Source organism: Panthera onca, chromosome A3 (genome assembly GCF_046562875.1).
Source record: "Panthera onca isolate mPanOnc1 chromosome A3, mPanOnc1 haplotype 2, whole genome shotgun sequence".
Lineage (NCBI taxonomy): Eukaryota > Metazoa > Chordata > Mammalia > Carnivora > Felidae > Panthera > Panthera onca.
The window spans coordinates 78,091,793-78,116,980 of NC_138341.1; the positions used below are offsets into that span (position 1 = coordinate 78,091,793).

The following is a 25,188-nucleotide window of genomic DNA, read 5'->3' on the forward strand; positions in this document are numbered from 1 at the left end:
GGTTGAATCGTATCCCCCTCTCTAAATTTATATGTTGATGTCCTAATCCTCAGTGCCTCAGAATGTGGCTTTATTTGGCCTGTCTTTATGGAGGCAATAAGTTAAAATGAAGCCCTCAAGGTGGGCCCTAAGCCAGTATGACTTGTATCCTTACAGGAAGAGGAAATTTTGGACACAGATACCTACAGAGGAAAGATCATGTGAAAACATAAAGAGAAGACAACCATTTACAAACCAAGAAGGGAGGCCTCAGTAAGAATCATCCTGGCTGACACCCTTATCTTGGACTTCCAGCCTCCAGAGTTATAAAACAGTAGATTTCTATTGCTTAAGCCCCTCCCCTTTCATTTTGTGGTGATTTTTTATGGCAGTCCTAACAAACTAATATGCCTGAGTCACTCAGAATTCTACTGTATAACTTTAAAAAAAAAATTTTTTTTTTAATGTTTATTTTATTATTTTTGAGAGAGAGAGACAGAGCATGAATGGGGGAGGGGCAGAGAGAGAGGGAGACACAGAATCGGAAGCAGGCTGCAGGCTCTGAGCCATCAGCCCAGAGCCCGACACGGGGCTCGAACTCATGGACTGCGAGATCGTGACCTGAGCTGAAGTCGGACGCTTAACCGACTGAGCCACCCAGGCGCCCCACTACTGTATAACTTTTTATGTGACTTTTTGTCCCTAAAAATCCCTTCCTTACCAGACTGCATACAGTACATGAGCCTGAGGGTTAAAGGGCAGGGCAGGCTGTATAATTTGTGGGACCCAGTGCAAAATAAAAATACAGGAAAAAATGTGCAGTTAAAACTGCTAAAATATAAAGATTTTTTCCTTAAAAAGCTTAATATTTATAAAACGTAATAGGGGAAATAGTGATACACAGGTGACCACATCATCTTATACCTTTGTTTATATTTTCGGAGTTATAATATTATATGATACAATAAGTAGCAATACTTTCTTAATGTGGTATCTTGATTTAGCACAAGATTTTTCTGGCTACCCTAGCTACTTCCAATTCACCTAAGCTATATGTATAATGAAAAAAGTATTTTTAATCTTTATTTTTGAGAGAGAGAGATAGAGAGACAGAGTGCAAGTGGGGAAGGAACAGAGATAGAGGGAGACACAGAATATGAAGCAGTCTCCAGGCTCTGTGCGCTCAGCACAAAACCCAACTCGGGGCTCAAACTCATGAACCGCAAGATCATGACCTGAGCCAAAGTCCAATGCTTAACCGACTGAGCCACCCAGGTGCCCCATATATATATAATTTTTAAGTAATCTCCACATCCAATGTAGGGCTTAAACTTACAACCTTGAGATCAAGAGTTGCATGCTCCACTGACTGAGCCACCAAGCCAGCCAGGTGCCCCTCACTTAAGCTGATTTAGGTTTTTTTGTTGTCACATGCAACTTTAGAATCCCGGTTAGTATCCTACCATCTTCAGGCTGCAGTGCACAAGGAGGGAAGAAGGCACTGCAGAACCAAAGGGAGTGAGTGGAGAGCCGATGTCCTCAGGGCGGCCAGTGTCCCCTTTGCATCCCTGCCCACAGACACCAGGCCCTGCCCCCCTCCCTGTGGAACTGCCCCCTACCTTGCTTCCAGGTGTGACTTCACAGACTATCGGGTTCCACAGTATCCTGGAGCTCAAGGCTGCTAAGTCTGAAGGATTTCAAGAGATATACAGACTATGGCAAAGAGGACAGGAGTGGAGACCCTCTTCTTTGTTCTCTTCCTGGACTGTTGGCAAGGTACAGAGCTTCTACCCTTTCCATCTGATCGAAGGTACTGTCACAAATATAGTGGCAGATACACAAGTGAGAGACTCACTGTGAGCCTAAATCAGGCAGGAAATGGTGTTTTCCTCCCATGAGTTCTGGAATGGTGAACACAGGGTTTCTCCCCACCTCTATCTTCCTTACCTCCCTGAATCTACCATAGAGACCTCTTGCTCATAAGGGAGTAACTTTAACATTTTTCTTAACTGAAGCTTTCTCAAAAGACCTCTATGGGAGGGTAGCCCACATGTACATTGAGCTTTTTGTTATAAAATTTTTCAAACATAAACAAAAGTAGAAAAATTAGCATGAGACTCTATGTACTAATCAGGCTAATCTTGTTTCATCTATCCCCCCCCCACACACTACATTTTAAATGAAAGCTTTTTTGAGATATAATTCACATATCATAAAATTTACACACTTTTAAAGTATATAATTCAGTGGTTTTAGTATATTCACAGAGTTGTGAATCCGCACTAATTTTAGAACATTTTCATCACCCCAAAAAGTACTATCACACTCGTTGTGTCACTCCCATTCCCTCTTTCCCACAGACCCTGGCAATCACTAATCTGCTGACTGCTCTATGGATTTGTCTAGTCTTGATATTTTCAAATCTTGATAGTTCAGATATAGTTCAAATAGTCTTGATAGTTCAAATATAGTTCATACATGTGATATTTTGTGACTGGCTTCTTTCACTTAACATGTTTCATGGTCCATCTGCATTGTAGCCTACATCAGTATTTCATTCCTTTCTATGGCTAAATAATATTCCATTATATGGATGTGCCACAGTTTGTTAATCCATTTATAATTCAATGGGCATTTGTGTTGTTTCCACACTTTGGCTATCTGAATAATGCTGTTATGAACATTTTATGAATATAGAGTTTTCAAAGTGAACATTAGATTTACATACTCTATTTTTAAGGTTTCACTGCATTTGGAACCACTTTTGCTATTTACTCAACAAATTAGCTGACAGCATTCTGGCAAATTCTCTCAGTGTAAAGATCCTGAGTCTGTGGAGAGAAGCAAAAAGGACAGTAGGTGCATTGTACAAATTGTCAGTCAGGGGTGACATTGGGAAAAGGGGAGAAGGTGACCACCCTTGTCAGGGTGCTTTAAAAACCAAAGCGTTTTTGTGAACAAATGTTTTACTGTATGGGCTTACTTACACGTCCATTATATTTATTCTTAATGATTCACTCATATCTCAACAAAAGAGAACTTTTTACTTCTTTTATTTACCAAAAAGCATTATACCCTGAAGTAATGTCTATGCACCATTAACTACCTGATTACCAATTTTCCTGTAGAGTTGAAAGATGCCATGTGCACAAATTACTCAATGGCTATGCACATTTTCTGTCAGGAAACCAGGTGAGAATCAGCATTGTCACTGGCTGTAAGAAGTTCAGATTCTTGCAGATACTTTATGAATGTTGAGGTACTCTGAGTATGTGGGTGCTATGGTCCCGAAAACCCTTCGTTAGGGGATAAGTTTCTCTTCCTTGGTGGTTTGCCACTTCCCCGAGGCCAGAATAAAGGGCTGGCCTTGACCTAGAATCAAGAAAATTTGTGTAGAAACTAAGATGTCACAATGTTCATAAAGGAAAGCCTGAAAATATAGTTCAAAATTCCATGAGTTTTTACAGTCTTTTAGCTACAATTAATCCATATCCTTGATGTAGTCACATGAGTGTCAGCAGAAGTCTTGAAATCAGTCCATGATGGCCTAGGGGAGATTGTTGGCTCCGTGCCTTTACATTTATACCTTCATTTTTTTATTCATCAGTGACAACCTCAGGAATTCCTTGTGTTTATCAAACAGGTCAAGTAGAGGTGGCCTCAGGCCTTCTGAGCCCCCTCCAAACATAGACCCTAATGTGGATTAGGGCTGAGTATGCAGTATTGTTCTCTGTTTTCCAAAACAAGAAGGCATCCCATTTCCAAGATGGTCAAAGTTATTGCTTTTTGGCATCATTTCCTATGGAGGGGAAAGTTTTGTTGAGAACACTGAGATATGTGTCCATCTGTCTTTGCAGCCCACCCCCCCCCCCCAAAACAAAACAAAACAAAACTGAGCACTGAGCATAACCCTGCTTGGACCCAGTGCCATTTATTGCAGTTCAGAGTAGATAACAATGGGACACGATAAGGGGAGAGCACTTTTCAGTCTACAGATGACATAAGCAAATTTCATCTTACCCCCTCCTTACAGGCCTCTGTGGCTGGCTTCTTTCCTACCAGTCTCAGATGAGAAAACCAAATCCCACAGAACTTTACTGCCCAAGGTCACAAGGCACTCAAAAGGTGGACTAGAACCCATGTCTGGTGCTCTTTCTCCTAAAGCAGGTAAAGTGCATGATATTCCCCTCAAAATACCATGCAAAGCAGTATTGATTTAAGAATACATGCACACATGCTCTCTCTTTCAAAGATAAATAAAACTTTAAAAAATACATGCAGATCAAATGAAAGATTTAATTACAGATGAAGTTTATTTCCCCACAGGCTCAAATACTGAATTTTCATCAAGTTCAAAAAATTTGGATGAAGGTTTGGCTAAACTATTTGGTAGGTACCTCCCTTGTGTGAAGCCATCAGGCTGTCTTTGAAGAGTCTCATGCTTGTCCACAGATGTCTCTCAGATAGCGTGATGGTTTGGTGGGAGGGAACGTGCTTGCCTTGAAGCTGGAACTGGTTCTTTGAAGTGTCAGAGTCCCAGGAAATTAAGCAAAGCATAGAAGATAAACAGTTAGAAAGGATTGTGCCCCTCAAAGGGGGGGGGGGGTCCCTGTAGCAGCAGCAGGGCCTCTATGTGGGAGTTATTGCAAATGTTGAGTCAGACCCCATCTTAGACCAGCTGTATCACATCTGCCTGACAAGGTGCCTGACAAGGTATCTGAGGCTTAACCGACTGAGCCACCCAGGCGCCCCTGCAGTCTGTGGGTTTGAGCCCCGCATCGGGCTTTGTGCTGACAGCTCAGAGCCTGGAGCCTGCTTCAGATTCTGTGTCTCCCTCTCTCTCTGTCCCTCCCCAACTTGTGCTCTGTCTCTCTGTCTCAAAAATAAACATTAAAAAAAAAAAAGAAAGAAAGAAAAAGGACTCAGAATAAATGCCACATCAATGGAATTTGTGATGATTATTTTCTGTGGCCTAGCAAAGTAAACTTAGAAGGGAAAAATAAAACGTCCCCAAGGGACAGATAGAAACCATCTTTTAAAAAGGAGGAAAACTTGGGGCACCTGGATGATTCAGTTGGTTAAGCATCAGACCCTTGATACCAGCTCGGGTCTTGATCTCAGGGTCGTGAGTTCTAGCTCCACGTTGGGCCCCATGCTGGGCCTGAAGCCTTCTAAATCAATCAATCAATCAAACAATCAATCTAATATATTTCAAAAATATATAACTATGAAAAATTACTAACAGTTTTATAAGGGAAGAGTTTTCTGAACTTATGCAATCTGTTATTCTCCCTGCCCTCCCCAGGCTCCACCCAATTTTTATAGATACAGTTTTCATACACAACATTTATAAATGAATTTTGAAACTGTCTGGGGATAGTCTTGCCCCTGGGGTTTGTCATGTCCTGGGAAGTCCTGATGAGACTTGGAATTTTCTGGGTCAGCCCCTCCCTCACTGCAGGTTCTTCTCTGAGGCACAGGATGTGTCATGTGGGATCTCAGTCTGCAGCAGCCCTTCCAGGACTACCTCAAAGACTTTTACGATGTTTGCAGCTCATCCAGTTAGTGTCCCAGGAAGCTAGTCCCTGCATGTCACATACTGACCCATTTGGATTGCTGACATCACTATGGCACCAGAGTGTAGTCTACTGATGCCCGATATCTATGTACAGGAATGACTCAGTAAATATCATGGTTAACTGGATCCAGAGCTCACCTGGCAGGGCCCACTACTTCTCAGTCTGCTGAGCCTACTGCCTGCCTTCTGGCTGCCTTGAGCTGAGCTGGTTTTCCAGCTTGTCATATTGTTCTGTGCAGCTGTGTCAGTGTGTTCCATTGTGTCTGTGTGTACTTCTGTCTCTCCCATGTGCCTGGATGGCTCAGGGGTGCAGACCAGGCAGCAGGTCTCAGTCTGCTTTGTTTGTGTTTTCTTTAAAATATCTAACCATTCAGTGCCTACTATCTATAAGTCAACCATTATACATTTCTTTTTTTTTTTAACGTTTATTTTTTTGAGAGACAGAGGAAGACAGAACATGAGCTGGGGAGGGGCAGAGAAGGAGGGAGACACAGAATCCGAAGCAGGCTCCAGGCTCCTGAGCTGTCAGCACAGAGCCCTATGCAGAACTTGAACTCACGAACCGCGAGATCACAACCTGAGCCTAAGTCGGTCCCTTAACCGACTGAGCCTCCTGGGCACCCCTACATTTCTTTGTACAGTTTGAGTTCCAAATGTTTATTTCAGTCCTGTTATTTTGAACATGGGCCACATTTTACCCTCAAACAATGCTATATGGCTCACAGTGATAAATGGTTCACAAAAATTTCGTTACTACTTTATGTATCCTTTCCCACATTTATTGAGATACAATTGACATATAACGTTTAAGTTTAAGGTGTAAACATGGTGATTTGATATACATATATATTGCAAAATTATTAACACTGTAGTATTAACTAATTCCTCCAACTGCATCCCGTAATTATTTCTTTTTTGTGGTGAGAACATTTAAGATCTACTCTCTTAACAACTTTCAAGTATATAATACAGTATCATTAACTATAAACACAATGTTGTACATTAGATCCCCACAACTTGTTCATCTTGTAACTGGAAGTTTGTAATTTTTGATCAGTATCTTCCCATTTTCCCCACCCCTTAGGCCCTGGCAATCACCATTCTACTTTGTTTCTATGAGTTTGAGTTTTTTAGATTCTATATGTAAGTGAAGTTACACAGTATTTGTGTATCTCTGTCTGGCTTATTTCACTTAGCATTATGCCCTCACGGTCCATTCATGTTGTTGCAAAAGACAGTATTTCCCATGGCTGAATAATATTCATTATAGATCTGTATCTGTATCTATCTCACCTCTTCTTTATCCATTCATTCATTGATAGACACTTAGATTGTTTCCATATCTTGCCAATTGTGAATAATGCTGCAGTGAACATAGGAATGCAGATATTTCCTCAAGATCCTATTTGCATTACCTTTGGATAATACCCAGAGGTGGGATTGCTGGATCCTATGATAGTTCTATTTTAACTTTTTGAGGAACTTCCATGCTGTTCCCATGGAGCCTGTACCAATTTACATCCCCACCAACAGTGCATAAGGGTTTCTTTTTCTCCACATCCACATGAATAGTTGTTATTTCTTGTCTTTTTGATGGTAGCCAATCTCACAGGTGTGAGAATGTGGCTTTCATTTGCATTTCCCTGATGATAAGTGATGTTGACATCATTTCAAGAATCTGTTGACCATTTTTATGTCTTCTTTGGAATAATGTCCATCTAATTCCTCTGACCATTTAAAAGTTGTATTTATTTTTCTTCTATGAGTTGTATGAGGTCTTTATGTATTTTGGATATTAATCCCTTATCAGATATATGGTTTGCAAATATTTTCTTCCATTCTGTTTTTCATTTTGTTGATATTTTCTTTTGCTGTACAAAAGCTTTGTAGTTTGATATGGTCCCACTTGTTTAGTTTTGCTTTTGTTCCCTGTGCTTTTGATATCATGTCCAAAAAATTGTTGCCAAGACCACTGTCAAGGAAATTTTCTCCTATGATTTCTTCTAGGATTTCGTGGTTTCAGTTATTAAGTCTTTAATCCATTTTGAGTCATTTTTTTGTGAGATGTGTATGATAATGGTCAATTTTCATTCTTTGCATGTGGCTATTCAGTTTTCTCAACACCATTTATTGAAGAGACTATCTTTTCCCCATTGAGTTTTTTTTTTTGTTTTTTTTTTTTTTTTTTTTGCTTTCTTGTCAAATATGAGTTGACTATATATGCAAAGTTTATTTGGGGGCTATCAGTTTTATTCCCTTAATCTATGTGTCTATTTTTATGCCATACAATACTCTTTGATTGCTAAGGCTTTGTAGTATAGTTTGAAAGAAGGAAGTATGGTGCTTCCAGGATTGTTCCTTTCTCAGAATTGCTTTAGCTATTCAGGGTGTTCTGTGGTTCCAGATGAATTTTAGAATTGATTTTTCTATTTCTGTGAAAAATGCCATTGGGACTTTTTTTTTTTTTTTTTTTTTTGAGAGTGCAAGTCGGGGAGAGGCATAGAGAGAGACAGAGACAGAGACAGAGAGAGAGAATCCCAAGCAGGCTCCACGCTGTTAGCACAAAGCCCAAATGAGGCCCAATCCCACAAACTGTGAGATCATGACCTGAGCCAAAATCAAGAGTCAGACGCTTAACTGATTGAGGCACACAGGCCTCCTATCATTGGGATTTTGATAGGGATTCCATTAAATCTATAAATGGCTTTGGATAGTATGGACATTATAACAATATTGATTCTTCTGATCCATGAACATGGGATATCTTTCCATTTGTTTGTGTCTTTGTCAACTTTTTTTCACCAAAGTCTTGTCGTTTTAAGTGTATAGATCTTTCACTTCTTTGGTTAATTTTTTCTAAGTATTTCATTGTTTTTAATGCTATTGTGAATGAGATTCTTTTCTTTTTTTAAAGCAGATTTTATTTATTTATTTGTTTATTAAAAATTTTTTTTAATGCTTGTTTTTGAGAGAGAGAGAGAGAGCATGAGCAGGGGAGGGGCAGAGAGAGAGGGTGACACAGAATCTGAAGGAGGCTCCAGGCTCTGAGCTGTCAGCACAGAGCCCAACATGGGGCTCCAACTCAGAAGCCATGAGATCATGACTTGAGCTGAAGTTGGACCATTAACCGACTGAACCACCCAGGCGCCCTGAGATTTTTTTCTTTTCAGATGCTTCATTGTTAGTATATAGAATTGTAACTGATTTCTATGATTTTGTATCCTGCAACTTTACTAAGTTCATTGATTATTTCTAACAGTTTTTGGGTGGAGTCTTTAGGATTTTCTCTGTATGAGATTATATCATCTGCAAACAAAGATAATTTTACTTCTTTCTTTTCTTTTTTTTTAAATTTTTTTTATCTTTATTTATTTTTGAGAGAGAGAGAGTATGAGCAGAGGAGGAGCAGAGAAAGAGGGAGACACAGAATCCAAAGCAGGGTCCAGGCCCTGAGCGGTCGGCACAGAGCCCTACGTGGGGCTCGAACTCACGAACCGTGAAATCCTGACCTGAGCTGAAGTTGGACGCTCAACTGACTGAGCCACCCAGGTGCCCCTACTTCTTTCTTTTCTGATTTAGATGACTTTTATTTCTTTTTCTTGCCTGAGTGCTCTGGCTAGCACTTCCAGTACTGTGTTGAATAGGAATGATGAGAGTCAGCATCTTTCTCTTGTTCCTGATCTTAGATGAAAAGCTTTAAACTTTCACTGTTGAATATGGCGTTAGCTGTGGGCTTGTCATATGTGGCCTTTATGATGTTAAGGTATGTTCCTTCTACACTCAATTTGTTGAGCATTTTTATCATGAAAGGATGTTGTATTTTGTCAAGTGTTTTTTTCTGCATCTGTTGAGGTGACCATATGATCACCTTCATTCTATTAATGTGGTATATCACACTTACTGATTTACATATGTTGAATCATCCTTGAATTTGATGGATAAATTCCATTTGATTATGGTGTATGATCCTTTTAATGTGCATTTTAATTGTTTGCTAATATTTTGTTGAGAAGTTTGCATTTGTATTCGTCAGAGATACTGGTCTGTAGTTTTCTCATCTGGCTTTTCATGTATTATTTGGCTTTGCTAGTCTTGTAAAGTGAGTTTGGGAGTGTTTCCTCTTATTCAGTTTTTTTGAGGAGGATTGGTATTAATTATTCTTTAAATGTTTGGTAGAATTAACCTGTTAAGCCATCTGGTCCTGGGTTTTTTCTTTGCTGGGGAGATTTTGATTATTGATTCAATCTCCTTACTCATTATTGGTCTGTTAAGATTTCCTATTTCTTCATGATTCAGTCTTGGTACGTTGTTTGTTTCTAGGAATTTATCCATTTCTTCTAGGTTGTTCAATTTTTTGGTATAATAGTTCATAGTAGTCTTATGATCCTGTGGTATCAGTTGTAATGTTTCCTCTTTCATTTAAGATGACTCTTCTCAATGTTTTCCTTGGTTTAGCTAAAGATTTGCCAATTTTGTGTATCTTTTTAATAAACCAACTCTTAGTTTTATTTATCTTTTCTATTATTTTTCTTGTATCTGTTTCATTTATTTTTTTCTCTGATCTTTGTTATTTCTTTCCTTCTTCAAACTTTGGGCTTAGCTTGTTCTTCATTTTCTAGTTCCTTGAGATATGAAGTCAGGTTGTTTATTTCAAATATTTATTTTTTTCTTAATGTGGGCATTTATTGCTATAAACTACCCTCTTAGAACTGTTTTTATAGCATTCCATAAGTTTTGGTAAGTTGTGTTTCCATTTTTGTTTGTTTCAAGATTTTTTAAACTTCCCTTTTGATTTCTTCTTTGACCCATTGGTTGTTTAGCACTGTGTGTGTGTGTGTGTGTGTGTGTGTGTGTTTAATGCTTATTTATTTTTGAGAGAGATAGAGAGAGAGAAGGAGACAGAGAGAATGAGCAGGGGAGAGGCAGAGAGAGAGAGGGAGACACAGAATCTGAAGCAGGCTCCAGTCTCTGAGCTGTCAGTACAGAGCCTGATGCAGTGCTCAAACCCACGAACCATGGGATCATGACCTGAGCCAACATCAGACGTTTAACCAACTGAGGCACCCAGGTGCCCCCAGGACTGTGTTGTTTAATTTCCACATATTTGTGAATTTTCCAGCTTTCCTCCTGGTATTGTTTTTTAGTTTTATACCTTTGTGGTCACTGTGAAATCATTGGTATGGTTTCAATCTTCTTAAATTTGCTAAGACTTGTTTTGTGATCTAATATATGATCTATCCTGGAGAATGTTCTGTGTGTACTTGGGAAGAATGTGGGGTTTTTGTTTGTTTGTTTGTTTAAATGTTTATTTTTGAGAGAGAAAGAGAGAGAGAGAGAGAGAGAGAGAGAGAGAGAGAGAAAGAGAGAGAGAGAGGGAGAAGACCAGTGGGGGAGAGGCAGAGAGAGAATGTGACACAGGATCTGAAGTGGGTTCTGTGCTGACAGCAGAGAGCCTGATGCGGGGCTCAAATTCACGAACCATGAGATCATGACCTGAGCTGAAGTTAGACGCTTAACCGACTGAGCCACCCAGATGCCACAGGAGAATGTGTTTTCTGCTGCTGTTGGATGGAATGCTCTGTATATGTATGTTAGGTACATTTGGTCTAAAATATGGTTCAAGTCCAACATTTCCTTGTTGCTTTTTCTGTCTAGTTGATCTGTCCATTGTTGAGATTGGGAAAAGCTGATTGCTCACTGTGCTCTTCCTTTCCTGGCATGGAGAAATCTTTCTAGCTGGGAAGTTCCCTCTTGATGTTGAGCTCTGCCAGTTTAGGATGTGGGATGATGCAGACAAAATGAAGCTGTCTTCCTTCTCTCATGAGCAGGGGAGAGGCAGAAGGAGAGAGAGAATCTTAAGTAGGCTCCATGCCCAGTATGAAGCCAGACATGGGGCTTGATCTCAAGACCATGAGATCATGACCATGAGATCATAACTTAAGCTGAAATCAAGAGTCAGATCCTTAATTGACTGAGCCACCCAAGCACCCCAGTCTTCCTTCTCTTTTTATGCGACTATCTTAGGGTTTTTGTTGTTGTTGTTCCATGTGTTGCTAAAGTTTCTGAGGTGGAACTCTCTCAGGGCTGTTTATGTTCATAGATAGCTGTATAATTATTAATCTGTGTCAGAGGATGGAGACCATGATCTCCTATGTCACCATTTTTGTGATGCCACTCTCTCCATCCTCTTTGAAGCTCCAGCACCTTGTGTGGTTTCTGAGTAGAGCTAGGGCTTGGTAAAAAGTTGTACAAATGATCCATAGTCTTCCACTTTGTCCCAGTGTACACAGGCATTATGATTTTTAGGAACTTATGCTTGGTTCTTCCATATAATAATGGGTCATCAAATCTGAGTGGCCAGGATCATCTCAGTGAGACGCATTCAGGTGTTGCCTTAAACTTGGCTGCAATAACTGAAGTATCTGAATTTAGTGGCTTAAACAAGGAGGAGGAGTTTATTTTCCTTCTGTTCCAAACAGTCTGAGGGAAGCAAGCTGGTGCAACGCTCAGTGACTTTGGTCAGGGCCTTGACTAGTGCATGTGTCTCTTGTATATAAGATGGCTTCTGCAGCTCCAGACATCATATCTGCTTTCAAGGTAGGAGATAAAAGGGATGTGGAAGCACAGCCCCAGCATTACATTTTCTTCTCTCTAGTAAGATTCTTCCAGGGTTCCAGGAGTCTCCAGAGGACTTTTGTGTGTCCCATAGCCCTCCCCTGGCTGCCAGGGAGGCTGGAAAGGAAGTGTCTTTCCAAGGGCTGGTCCCTGAGTTCTAATCACTATTAGGCCCAATGGAGGCAAAATTGGCTGGTGATGGAATGCTACAGAATCTGTGACAGATATCCTTTTTCCTGTCATATGTTAATTGCATCTTTGTTTCCTTTGTATTTAATGAATTTTTTCTTCCTTCTCCACATATTACTCCACTTGTGCATGATTCCAATGAGCAGAAAACAGGCAATATTTACTAGTGGATCAGGGGTTATTGTTACAAATAAGATGATTATTAGCAGTTTCCAAATATTTAGCCTTTAGGATGATCCTCACACCGACACTATTAAGTGTTTTCACATATGTTGTTTTATTCAATTTTCACAAAACCTCTATGAGTCAAACAATCATATCTTTATCCTACCAGCGAGGGAAATGAAGATCAAAGAAATGGAGTTATTTGCCCAAGATCACCTGTTGGCGAACAACAAAATCAGAATGTGGGTCTAGATGTGTCTGCCACAAAACAGGATCTTCACTATGAGAAGCTTCCTACAAGTGGTAGTAGGTCTTACTGGAAGAAAATAATGCAGATCTCGTAGAAATAAGAAAGAGGTTTGTTCGTACAGAGGGACTGCTTGGGGGCAGTTTCAGAGGTGGGGAGAAGGACAACAGGAGCAAAAAGAAAAACTGTGACATTAAATATCATGAGATTTGGGGCAAAATTTCTAGTCTCATATCCATAGTAAGTAATGTTTCCTTTTGGAATATCTAGTGAAATCTCAATTTTTCAGAAATGATTTAGCTAGATTAAATTCTCCTTCTTAAGACAAGGCATTTTAGAGTATAACATTATGTGTCTGTTGCATTTGTATCCTTTATTCACTGATTTCATAGACTACTTTAGGTACTTTTCCTGGACTGCTGGTATTAACATGCCTTTCTTTGCTTCACTTGAGATGAAATTCAACTGCAAGTGTTTTCCAAAGTTCCATTTGATGATACAAGAACAGCAGGCAAGTCAATTACAAAGAGAGAAGTTAAGGAAAGCAAGTATATGCCTTTAAAATTATAAGTGTACATACTTATAAAACCTATGTGTTGTATTATTTGTATTACCCTATCATTTTAACATTCTTAACCAAGGTATGTAGGGGCAAAACCAAACTGAGATGTGGAAGAAAACATTGTCCAATACTCTCCATGACCTTCTGCCAACTATGGAAGTCTGTGGTCTAAAGTACAAATATCACTATATTTTGGGGGTGATCTCTGAAGTTCATGTGTCAGGGAGGTTCTCTCACTCTGCAGGCTGTTCAGAGGATGAGAACCAGATTTGCAAGTGGTGTTCACTTTTCCTGGTAACACTTGCCGTGAGTAGTGTAATGACTTTCTATTCAACAGCACTTTATAGTTCAATGTTCACGAGTGCCCTGGTCATTGATTTGGGACAGTAAAGCCTTCCCACATCCCTCCCCACATCTCCCCACCCTACACTCTAGCCTGTGGAAAATATTTGCACAAAGAGACAGAGCCCCTTTCTCCCTTTGGACTGATGCTCAAATGCCAAAGCTGAGAGGAAGAAGCTGGTCACGTGCGAAAAACATGTACATTAACCTAAATCACACAGGTGACAGAGAAACTCTTTAATGTGGCACTGTGTGCATTAGGAAAAAAATTTAAATTGGATAATTATTTATCAGGATAAGCCAGGCATGTATGCCACGTTGAAATTATGAAACTATTAGCAAACCATTTTTAGAGCTAACAGTCCTCCCCATGCATTTCACAAACCGCAGATTAAAGTGAATATTTTACTGTGTAGTCATGATGGGGCAGGGTGCATAATGTTATTTGGGGCATATGTGTATAATGCTCCCTTGGCTGACACAATATGAGGAACACATTTTTAACAAAGTGCATTGAATTCACCAATGTTTCATCACCAGAGAACTGCACATTTCTCACTTATTGAATCAAAGTAGTCATTGTTGACTCAGTGCTTTTCCATTTATACCTTCATTTTTTATTCATCAGTGACAACATTAGGAATTCCTGGTGCTTATCCGATAGGTCAGGTAGAGGTGGCCTCAGGCCCTCTGAGACCCCTCCAAACATAGACCCTAATGTGGATTAGGGCTGAGTATGCAGTAGTATTGTTCCCTGTTTTCCAAAACAAGAAGGCATCCCATTTCCAAGATGGTCAAAGTCATTGCTTGTTGACATCACTTCCTATGGAGGGGAAAGTTTTTGTTGAGAAGACACTGAGATAAGTGTCCATCTGTCATTGCTCCTTCCTGCCCTCTCCCCACCCTGCCCCCTGCCCCGGCAAAACTGAGCATTGAGCATAGCCAGGCTTGGACGCAGTGCCACTTATTGCACTTCATAGTAGATAATAACACTGGGACATGATAAAGGGAGAATACTTTTCAGTCTACAGATGACATAAGCAAATTTCATCTTACCCAATCCTCACAGGCCTCTTGTGGCTGGCTCCTTTTCCACCAGTTTCAGATGAGAAAACCAAATTCCACAGAACTTTACTGCCCAAGGTCACAAGACACTCAAAGGGTGGACTAGAACCCAAAACTGATGCTTTTTCTCCTAAAGTAGGTAAAGTGCATGATGCTCCCCTCAAAATACCATGCAAAGAAGTATTGATTTAAAAAGATTTCATGTTGGAGCACCTGGGTGGCTCAGTTGGTTAAGTGTCTGACTCTTGATTTTGGCTCAGGTCATGATCTCACAGTTCGTGGGATTGAGCCCTGTGTTGGGCTCTGTGTTGACAGCATGGAGCCTGCTGGGGATTATTTCTCTCCTTCTCTCTCTCTCTGCCTTCCCCCTCCACCTCCGCTTGTGCTCTGTCTCTCAAAATAAATACATAAACTTAAAAAAAAGTTTCATGTAGATCCAATGAATGATTCACACAGCTAAGGTTTATTTTCCCATAGGTTATCCTCAAAAAGAGAGCTTGAAAAATACTGAGTTTGTATCAAGTTCAAATCAAGAAGAGCATTTGGCTAAACTATTTGGTAAGTAATCTCCTCGTGTGAAGTCATTACGCTGTCTTTGAAGAATCTCCCCCTTGTCCACAGTTTTCTCTCAGATAACCTGATGCTTTGGTGGGAGGGAACGTGCTTGCCTTGAAGCTGGAACCAGTTCTTTGAAGTGTCAGAGTCCCAGGAAATTAAGCAAAGCATAGAAGATAAACAGTTGGAAAGGATTGTGCCCCTCAAAGGGGGGGGTCCCTGCAGCAGCAGCAGAGCCTCCATGTGGGAGTTATTGCAAGTGCTGAGTCAGACCCCACCTCAGACCAGCTGTATCACATCTGCCTGACAAGGTGCCCAGGAGATTTCTACAGCAGTAGAGATGGTGAGGTTGTGAGGCTGAGATAAACCTTTTCCCCAGGTCTTCAGCCCTACTTGAGCATGAGAATCCCCTGGGGAGGTTGTTGAAAAGATGCCTGATCAGATTCTTCAGCATAGGATGAGATATTTGCACCAGTAGTTTTAAAGCTCTCCAGGTGATTCTTATTTGAGACTCATTGATCTAAGTGTCTCAAGTAACATTTGAGAAAACCAAGGCCTGGAAGGAAGATGGTGGGGTAGGAAGCTCCAGAAATATGTCTCTTCATCAGTGCTACAATTGAACTGCCAAGAAGTATCTTAAGCAACTATTTTGGAACCTTGGATTCTAGTTGAACGGTTGCATTGCCCAGAGGAATGCTTGAAGAGACTGGTAAATTTTGGTGAGTTTTAGTGTTTCGTGTAGATCCTGCCACGCTCCATCCCCAGCCCCATAGCAGATAGCCAAGGAGTAGGCAGCTTGCATTCTCAGTGTAGCTTGCTGGTGCCAGAATGGGCAATAGAAGCCTGTCTTCAATATGTTAACTGCCTTTAATGAGTTAAGGAAATGAGAGATAAAGAACTTAAGGAAGTCAGGAAAACAATGTTTGAAAAAAAATGAGAATATTAACAAAGAAACAAATTATAAAAAGGAACCAAAGAAATTCTAGAGTTGAAAAGTACAGTAGCTAAAATGAAAAACTCATTAGAGGGATTTGAGAGCAGATTTGAGTAGGCAGAAGTAAGTATAAGTAAATTTGAACTTGGACAATTGAAATTATTCAGTCTGAGGAGCAGAAAGAAAAAAAAGAAAAAAAAAACAATGAGCAGAGGATGAGACATCTGTGAGACAGCATCAAGTGTACCAACATATATATTACAGAAATCCCAGGAGGTGAAGAGTTGGTGGCAGGGGGGAAGAGAATATATTTCAGGAAATAATGGCCCAAAACTTCCCAAGTCAGATGATTATATATGTCCAAGAAGCTCTAGAAACTCCAGGCATAAGTGCAACAGATTCACACTGAAACACATTATAGTCAAATTGTTGAAACCCGAAGACAAGTAGACAGTCTTAAAAGCAGCAAGGGGAAAGCTACTCATCATTTACAAGGGATTCTCAATAAGATTAATGGCTGATTTCTTCTCAAAAATCATGGAGGCCAGACGAAATGATATGACATATTTAAAGTCCTGAAATAAAAGTACTGTCAATTGATAATTTTATATTTGACAAAACTATTCTTTGAGCATAAAAGATATGTCCAGATAAACAAAAGCTGAGAGATCTGCCTGTAAGAAATGCTAAAGAGAGTACTTCAGGCTGAAATGAAAGGACACCAGACAGTCAAAAGTTTAAGAATATAATGAACACTGGTAAAGGTGGCTACATAGGTAAATGTAAAAACCAATATTATTATAATTTTGGTTTGTAACTTCATTCCTTTTTGCAATATGATTCAAAAGGCAACGCATAAAACAGTAATTGTAGATTTATGTTAATGGACATACAATGGGTAAAGATGTAATTTGTGACAATATAGGTGAGGGTGCAGATTTATATGAGCAGAGTGTTTACATACTATTGAAATCAAGTTGGTATTATCACACTAGGTTGTTATAAGTTTAAAATGTTAGTTGTAGGGGTGCCTGGGTAGCTCAGTCAGTTAAGTGTCCGACTTTGGCTCAGATCATGATCTCATGATTTGTAAGTTTGAGCCCCACCTCGGGTTCTGTGCTGACAGCTCAGAGCCTGAAGCCTGCTTCACATTCTGTCTCTCTCTCTGCCCCCATCTCAAAAATAAACATAAAATAAAATAAAATAAAATAAAATAAAATAAAATAAAATAAAATAAAATAAAATAAAATATTAGTTGTAATTCCCAAAGTAACCACAAGGAAAAGAACTAAAAAATATACAGAAAGGAATGAAGAAGACAATTGCAATATAACATCACAAAAAAATCAACTAACTCCCAAAAGAAAGCAGGAATTGAGGGGAAAAAATTATAGGACACAAAAAACAAATAGCTAAATAGAAGAGGTTAATTCTTTATCTGTAATCACATTAAATATAAATGGATTAAACTCTTATTAAAGGGCAGAAATTAGCATATTGGCTAGAAAATCCAATTTTCTTGTTGGGAATGTAAGAGAACAGTATGGCTGTTCCTCAAACAATTAAAAATAGAAGTACCATGTGACCCAGCATCCCATATTTGGTTATATATCCCAAAGAATTGGAAGTCTCAAAGAGATATTTACCATGCTCATAGCAGCATTATTCACAATAGCCAAGAGGCAGAAGCAACGCTAGTGTCCATGGATGAATAGACTAATGAAATGTGGGATATACACACAATGGAATATTATTTAGCCTTAAAAAGGAAGGAAATTCCGTCACATGCTACAACATGAATGTACCTTGAGGGCATTATGCCAAATGAAATAAGCCAGTCACAGAAAAACAAATACTGTATGATTCTACTTATAAGTGGTATCTAAAGTCAACTTCAGAGAAACAAAGTAGAGTGGTAGTTTCCAGGGGCTGGGGCTGGGGTAGGGGGAGAGGAAATAGGGAGTTGTTGTTTAATGAGTATATTATTTCAGTTTGGCATGATGAGAAAGTTCTAGATGTCTCTTATACAACACTGAATAAACAACACTACTGTACTGTATGCTTAAAAATGGTTAAGATGAATGGGGTGCCTGACTGACTCAGTCAGTGGAACATGCAACTCTTGATCTTGGGATTGTGGGTTTGAGCCCCACATTGGGTGAAGAGATTACGTAAAAATAAAATATTTAAAAAAATTATTAGGATGGTAATTTTTGTTATGTGTTTTTAACAACTAAAAGTAAAACTTATTTTAAAATTTAACATCCTTTTGTGATAAAAACACTCAATAAACTAGGAATACAAAGGCACTTCCTCTATGTGATAAAGGCCATATATGAAAAATACACATGATACTCAATGATGAAAGAATGTAAGTTTTTCCTCTAATATTAGGCAGAAGACATTTTTTCCAATTCTTCCCACATAGACTGTAAGTACTAGCAGAGAAATTAGGAAAATGAAATAAAAGATCTAAAATGGATCACAAAAAAAAGTTCACAAAAAATTGTTAGAGCTAAAAAATTAATTCACATAATCATCAGTTCTCTATAGTTAAGTCTGTTTCTTGGTTTGCCTCTCTCTCTTTCTCTCTCCCCCCTCCCTTCTCTTGTTTGTTTTATTTCTTAAATTTCACATATGAGTGAAATCATATGGTATTTTGTTTTTCTCTGACTGACTTATTTTGCTTGGTATTTTACTCTGTAGCTACATATGAAAGTTTGCAGGGTATAAAAACAACACAGAAAAATCATTTGTATTTCTATACTCTGATATGAATAGTCCAAAGAAAATAAGGAAGACAATTCTATTTAGAATGACATCAAAAATATTAAAATACTTAGGAATACATTTAGTGAAGGAGGCAAGTGACTTGTACACAGACAGGTACAAAACAGTGCTGGAAGAAATTAAAGAAGACCTAAATAAATGGAAAGATATCAGATTTTCCTGGATTTAAAGACTTACTATTATAAAGATGACAATAGTCCCCAAAGTGATCTACAGATTCAATGCAATCCCTATCAAAATTCCAAATGCATTTTTTTTTTGCAAAAATAGAAAAACTTATTGTGAAATTCCTATAGAATCTCAGTAGGCCCAAAGTAGTCAAAATAATCTTGAAACCAAAGAACAAATTTGGAAGAATCACACTTCCTCATTTCAAAGCTTACTACAAAGCTACAGTGATTAAGAGAGTATGGCACTGTTATAAGGCTATCTATATATATAGATCAATGGAACAGAATAGAGTCCAGAAATGAATGCATACATCCATGGTCAGTTGATTTTCAACAAGGGTGTGAAGACAGTTCAAGGGGAAAGAGAAGTCTCTTTAATAAATTGTCCTGGGAAAATTGGGTATTCACATGCAAAAAAATGAAGTTGGGTCTTTACACTATATATAAAAATTAAAACTAAACTGGGTGAAAGATCTAAATTTATGAGCTAAAGCTAAAGCTTCTGGAAGAAAATGTAGGAGAAGATCTTCATGACCTTGGATTAGGCAAAGATGCATTAATTTTGACAACAAAATCACAGGCAACAAAAGAAAAAATAGATAAATTGGACTTCACCAAAATTAAAAACTTTGTGCAGCAAGGAATACTATCAAGATAGTGAAAAGAAAACCCACAGAATAGAACTAAATATTTGAAAATCATATATCTGATAAAGGATTAAGATCTAGAGTATAGAGAGAACTCCTATAGCTCAAAAGCAACAACAACAACAACAAAAAAACCAACCAAATAAATGGTCCAATTTAAAAATGAGCAAAGGGATTGAATAGATATTTTCCAAAGAAGATATACAAAATGGAGTAAGAATATGAAAAGTTAGTCAATTTGCTAGTCATTAGGGAAATGCAAATCAAAACCACAATAAGATAACATTGCACCTATTAGAATGTGTATTATTTATTTACTTAAAAAAATTTTAAGTTTATTTATTTATTTTGATAGAGGGAGAGAGAGGCAGGGAGGGGCAGAGAGACAGAATCCAAGCAGGCTCCACTCTTTCAGCGCAGAGCCTGATGCGGGGCTCAAACTTACTAACCCTGAGACCATGACTTGAGCCGAAATCAAGAGTCCGATGCTTAACTGACTGAGCTACCCAGGTGCCCAAAGAATGTGTATTTTTTTAAAGAAAGGGAAATAAGTGCTGAGAAGGATGTAGGAAATTAGAACCCTTGTGCATTGCTGGTGAAAATGTTAAGATGAAGTCTGTGGAAAAAGTTTTGGTGGTTCTTCCAAATATTAAACATAGCATTATCGTATAATCTAGAAATTCCATTTCTAGATATATATCTACTAGAATTGAAAACAGGAGCTCAGGAGCACGTGGGTGGCTCAGTCAGTTGAGCATTCGACTTCAGCTTAGGTCATGATCTCATGGATTGTGGGTTCAGGCCCCATATGGAGCTCTTTACTGACAGCTCAGAGTCTGGAGGCTGCTTTGGATTCTGTGTCTTCCTCTATCTCTGCCCCTCCCCGACTCATGCTCTGTCTCTCTCTCTTTCTCAAAAATAAATAAAAACAAAATAAACTCAAAATGGATGAAAGACCTAAATGTAAGACAGGAAGCCATCAAAATCCTCGAGGAGAAAGCAGGCAAAAACCTCTTTGACCTTGGCCGCAACAACTTCTTACTCAACACATCTCCGGAGGCAAGGGAAACAAAATAAAAAATGAACTATTGGGACCTCATCAAAATAAAAAGCCTCTTCACAGCGAAGGAAACAATCAGCAAAACTAAAAAGCAACCGATGGAATGGGAGAAGATATTTGCAAACAACATATCAGATAAAGGGTTAATATCCAAAATCTATAAAGAACTTATCAAACTCAACACCCAAAACACAAATAATCCAGTGAAGAAATGGGCAAAAGACATGAATAGACACTCCTCCAAAGAAGACAGCCAGATGGCCAACTGACACATGAAAAAATACTCAACATCCCTCATCATCAGGGAAATACAAATCAAAACCACAATGAGATACCACCTCACACCTGTCAGAATGGCTAACATTAACAACTCAGGCAACAACAGGTGCTGGCAAGGATGCGGACAAAGAGGATCTCTTTTGCACTGCTGGTGGGAATGCAAACTGGTGCAGCCACTCTGGAAAACAGGATGGAGGTTCCTCAAAAATTAAAAATAGAACTGCACTACAACCCAGCAATTGCACTACTAGGTATTTATCCAAGGGACACAGGGATGCTGTTTCGAAGGGGCACATGCACTCCAATGTTTATAGCAGCACTATCAACAATAGCCAAAGTATGGAAAGAGCCCAAATGTCCATCAGTGGATGAATGGATAAAGAAGATGTGGTATGTGTGTGTGTGTGTATATATATATATATATATATATACACACACACACACACATATATGTATATATGTATATATACACATATATATGTATATGTATATACATATATACATATATATACAAACATACACACATATATATATACACACACACATACATACATACGATGGAGTATTACTTGGCAATCAAAAAGAATGAAATCTTGCCATTTACAACTATGTGGATGGAACTAGAGGGTATTATGCTAAGCAAAATTAGTCAGAGAAAGAGAAATATCATTCCTCATATGGGGAATTTAAGATACAAAACAGATTAACATAAGGGAAGGGAAGCAAAAATAATATAAAAACAGGGAGGGGGACAATACATAAGAGACTCTTAAGTATGGAGAACAAACCGAGTGTTACTGGAGGGATTGTGGGAGAGGGGATGGGCTAAATGGGTAAGGGGCACTAAGGAATCTACTCCTGAAATCATTGTTGCACTATAAGCTAACTAACTTGGATGTAAATTAAACAAACAAACAAATAAATAAATAAATAAATAAATACATTTTTAAAAAAGAAAACAGGAGCTCAAACAAATGTTTGTACACCAATGTTCATAGCAGGATTATTCACAATAGACAGAGTATGGAGATAATCCAAGTGTCCATCACAGATGAATGGATACACAATATGTGGTATGGACATATAATTGAGTATTATTTGCTCATAAAAATGAGTGAAATTCAGTTACTTGCTAACACATGGGTGAACCTTGAAGACATTATACTAAATGAAATCAGCCAGGCACAAAAGCACCAATATTGTATGATTCCACCTGTGTGATGTATCTAAAGTAGGTAAATTAATAGAGACAGAAAGTATAATAGAAGTTACCAGGGGCCAGGGGGATGGGAGAATGGAGAGTTATTGCTTAACAGGTAGAGAGTTTCTGTTTGAGAATATGGAAAATTTCTGGAAATAAATAGTGGCAATGTTTGTACAACATTGTGAATGTCCTTAATGCTCCTGAATTGTACACTTAAAATGCTTAAAATGGAAATTATATATATATGTATATATATACATATGTGTACATATATACATATATATGTACACATATGTATATATATACATATATATGTGTGTGTATATATATATATATATATATATTCACCTTAAATTTTTAAAATCTAAAAACAGCAATAACAAAATAAGGCTCAGGGAAGTCTTCTTTAGCAGAGAGCCGAGACTGAGGGAAAATGTTTGAAACCATAGCTGTCTGCTGAAGGAAGCCATCCAGATTCCAAAGAAATCTCTCCTCTCTGGTAGTGTGTGTGCATCAGGAGTAGATAGTGAGGGTTACATCTGGTCTGAGAAAGAGCTCTGAGAGGTGTGAGCATTGATGCTTCCCTCCAGGTTAGGATCTGTTGGATGTTCTGATCACAAAGTTATGCCTGCCAATCCTGCTTGGAAGGGGGACATCTCTTTACAGGGAACATGGACCTTTTTTTCCGGGAGCTGTTCCATGTCAGGAATTCTGGGTTTGTCCTTCCTCCACACCTGCTATTAAAGAGGCTTCAGTAAATCTGCACCGGGTGCCTGGCTGATTGAATGATGGGTAGGTTAACGTGACTGAATGAAGGGATGCAGATAGCTGTTGCAGCCCCCTCATGTATTTTCAGGAATTCTCACCTGGGAATCAGAGGACGTCTCCTCCTTGAAGGAACACCATGTCTCTGAATCCTGCCCCACATGTGTGGAAGGGGAGTCAGTGTATGTGAAGATGGGTGTCTGGTTTGGGGTTTGGGAGGATCCCATCATCCCTCAAAAGGCCTCCTGACCTGCCCAGCACCATGCCAATGTTGGCTTTGGCATTGCTGGGACACCAATGAACTTTTCAGGTTCTCTGAGCAACAATCCAAGAATTTATAGGTCAACACATCCCTTAAGGAAGGGGCTAGTGACATGTAGGCAGAGGCTGAATACCTCTGCTGGATAGGAGACAAGGTGAGTGCAGATTGTTCACCTTCTCTGTACTATCTAAAATGGACACTATTCTAAGTTAATAACATCTCATTTTAAATATTCACTTCCTTTTTAAAAAGGTAATGTGCTTTTACTGGCCGGACCATCACTTTCAACCACTTCATTTAAATCATTCATTAGTATCAAGAAATGCCATAGTAAATTCCTCACATTCAATATGTATTTCTTTGGTGGCCATGACTTATGCTTCCTCAAGAAGCCAGCTCCTAAATGTGGCCAATTACCCAATTACCCAGCTAACTTACAGGCCCAGCTATAACATAATCAATTTTTTTTTTCCACATGTGCTATTATTGGGCCTAGAAAAAATAAGCAGTTCTAAATTCTGGACTTGTCTTTTGGATTAGGGTGAATTATACAATTTAGAGGGTTCCGTAGCCTAATCACATGCAAAGAATTCTCAATCATTTTTATATAGACTATCTAGTTCTTGCATTATTCTAACAGGTTTTATTGAAACCAGCCTTTCCCCCCTTACCTTGTTTACATCTAGACAGTGTAATAAAAGCAAATTCAACAACTGTCTAAATGAGGTATAAATAATGTAGATAAGTAAGCCAACCAGTGTATTTTAATAATATTTTTCAAGTGTAAACATTCAGTAATTTTGATAAAAGTAAAAACAAAAACATTGCATTGAAACTTACATTCTTTTTGGAAAGACCTGATAATAGTGGTCCAGTTATTAGCAACACTATAATGCAAGCTAATCATTTTTATTATGGCTTGGTCAGAAGTCAGAACTCCTTGCTACTCCAGAGATCACCTAACGTATCTGCTTTCTGTCCCTTGCGCCCTCTTCAAACTTTACTTGACTCTAGAGAATATCCTGCATATAAAGAATGTTCTATTTTAGAAGTGCCAGTGAACTGCTCATTGTAGTTTGTACATGTGCTAATGCTATTTGTTTTCTGTATTGTAAATAAAATCCTGTTAGGGAGGAAAAATAGAAGCAATTGGGTGTTGTTGTGTTTGGCTTATAAATAAATGTATTTAACAAAAAATAAAAAATAAAAAATAAATAAAAGGGTAATGTGCTAGGGGTGGCTGAGTGGCTCAGTCGGTTAAGCGTCCGACTTCAGCTCAGGTCACGATCTCACAGCTCATGAGTCCGAGCCCCACGTTGGGCTCTGTGCTGACAGCTCAGAGCGTGGAGCCCGCTTCTGATTCTGTGTCTCCCTCTGTCTGCCCCTCCGCCGCTTGCACTCTGTCTCTCATGTTGTCTCAAAAATAAATAAACATTAAAAAAAATTTAAAAAGGTAATGTGCTTAGCTGACCTAGTGAATCAGAACAAAAATAAGTAAAGAAAAATTTAATAGTCTTCTTGCTACACCCTTTCTGTCATCCAGGTGTGCATTCCTACTCTCTCTCCATGCCTGTAAAAACATAAATGCACATGCAGAGGTTTTTGTTTTTACTGCTTTTGCAGAAATTGGAATCTTTCTCTATAGTATACTTTTCTTACCTTGATTGGGAAGCATTGGTTCTGGTGAATTAAAAAGTTTAGTATTTACACAAGTCTCTTTATATATGAAACTGAAACATTGAATTTAAGGCTGAAGTTCTGTTTGATATTTCTTTGTTCC

General features: G+C 38.7%; 1 protein-coding gene across 2 annotated transcripts in view; it reads left to right on the forward strand.

Moving 5' to 3' along the window:
• The window catches only part of CA3H2orf92 (chromosome A3 C2orf92 homolog), a 47,676-nt gene that overhangs the window by 8,784 nt on the left and 13,704 nt on the right, over window positions 1-25,188 (forward strand). Inside the window, exons 4-8 of one of the 2 annotated variants that reach the window (XM_078444404.1) lie at window positions 1,610-1,755; window positions 4,013-4,146; window positions 4,306-4,368; window positions 13,228-13,284; window positions 15,220-15,300. In XM_078444404.1, the coding sequence (XP_078300530.1) occupies window positions 4,119-4,146; window positions 4,306-4,368; window positions 13,228-13,284; window positions 15,220-15,300 (229 nt within the window). In that variant the 5' untranslated portion in view covers window positions 1,610-1,755; window positions 4,013-4,118. The remainder of the gene's footprint in view (window positions 1-1,609; window positions 1,756-4,012; window positions 4,147-4,305; window positions 4,369-13,227; window positions 13,285-15,219; window positions 15,301-25,188) is intronic. The other variant, XM_060607959.2, reaches the window with a different exon arrangement.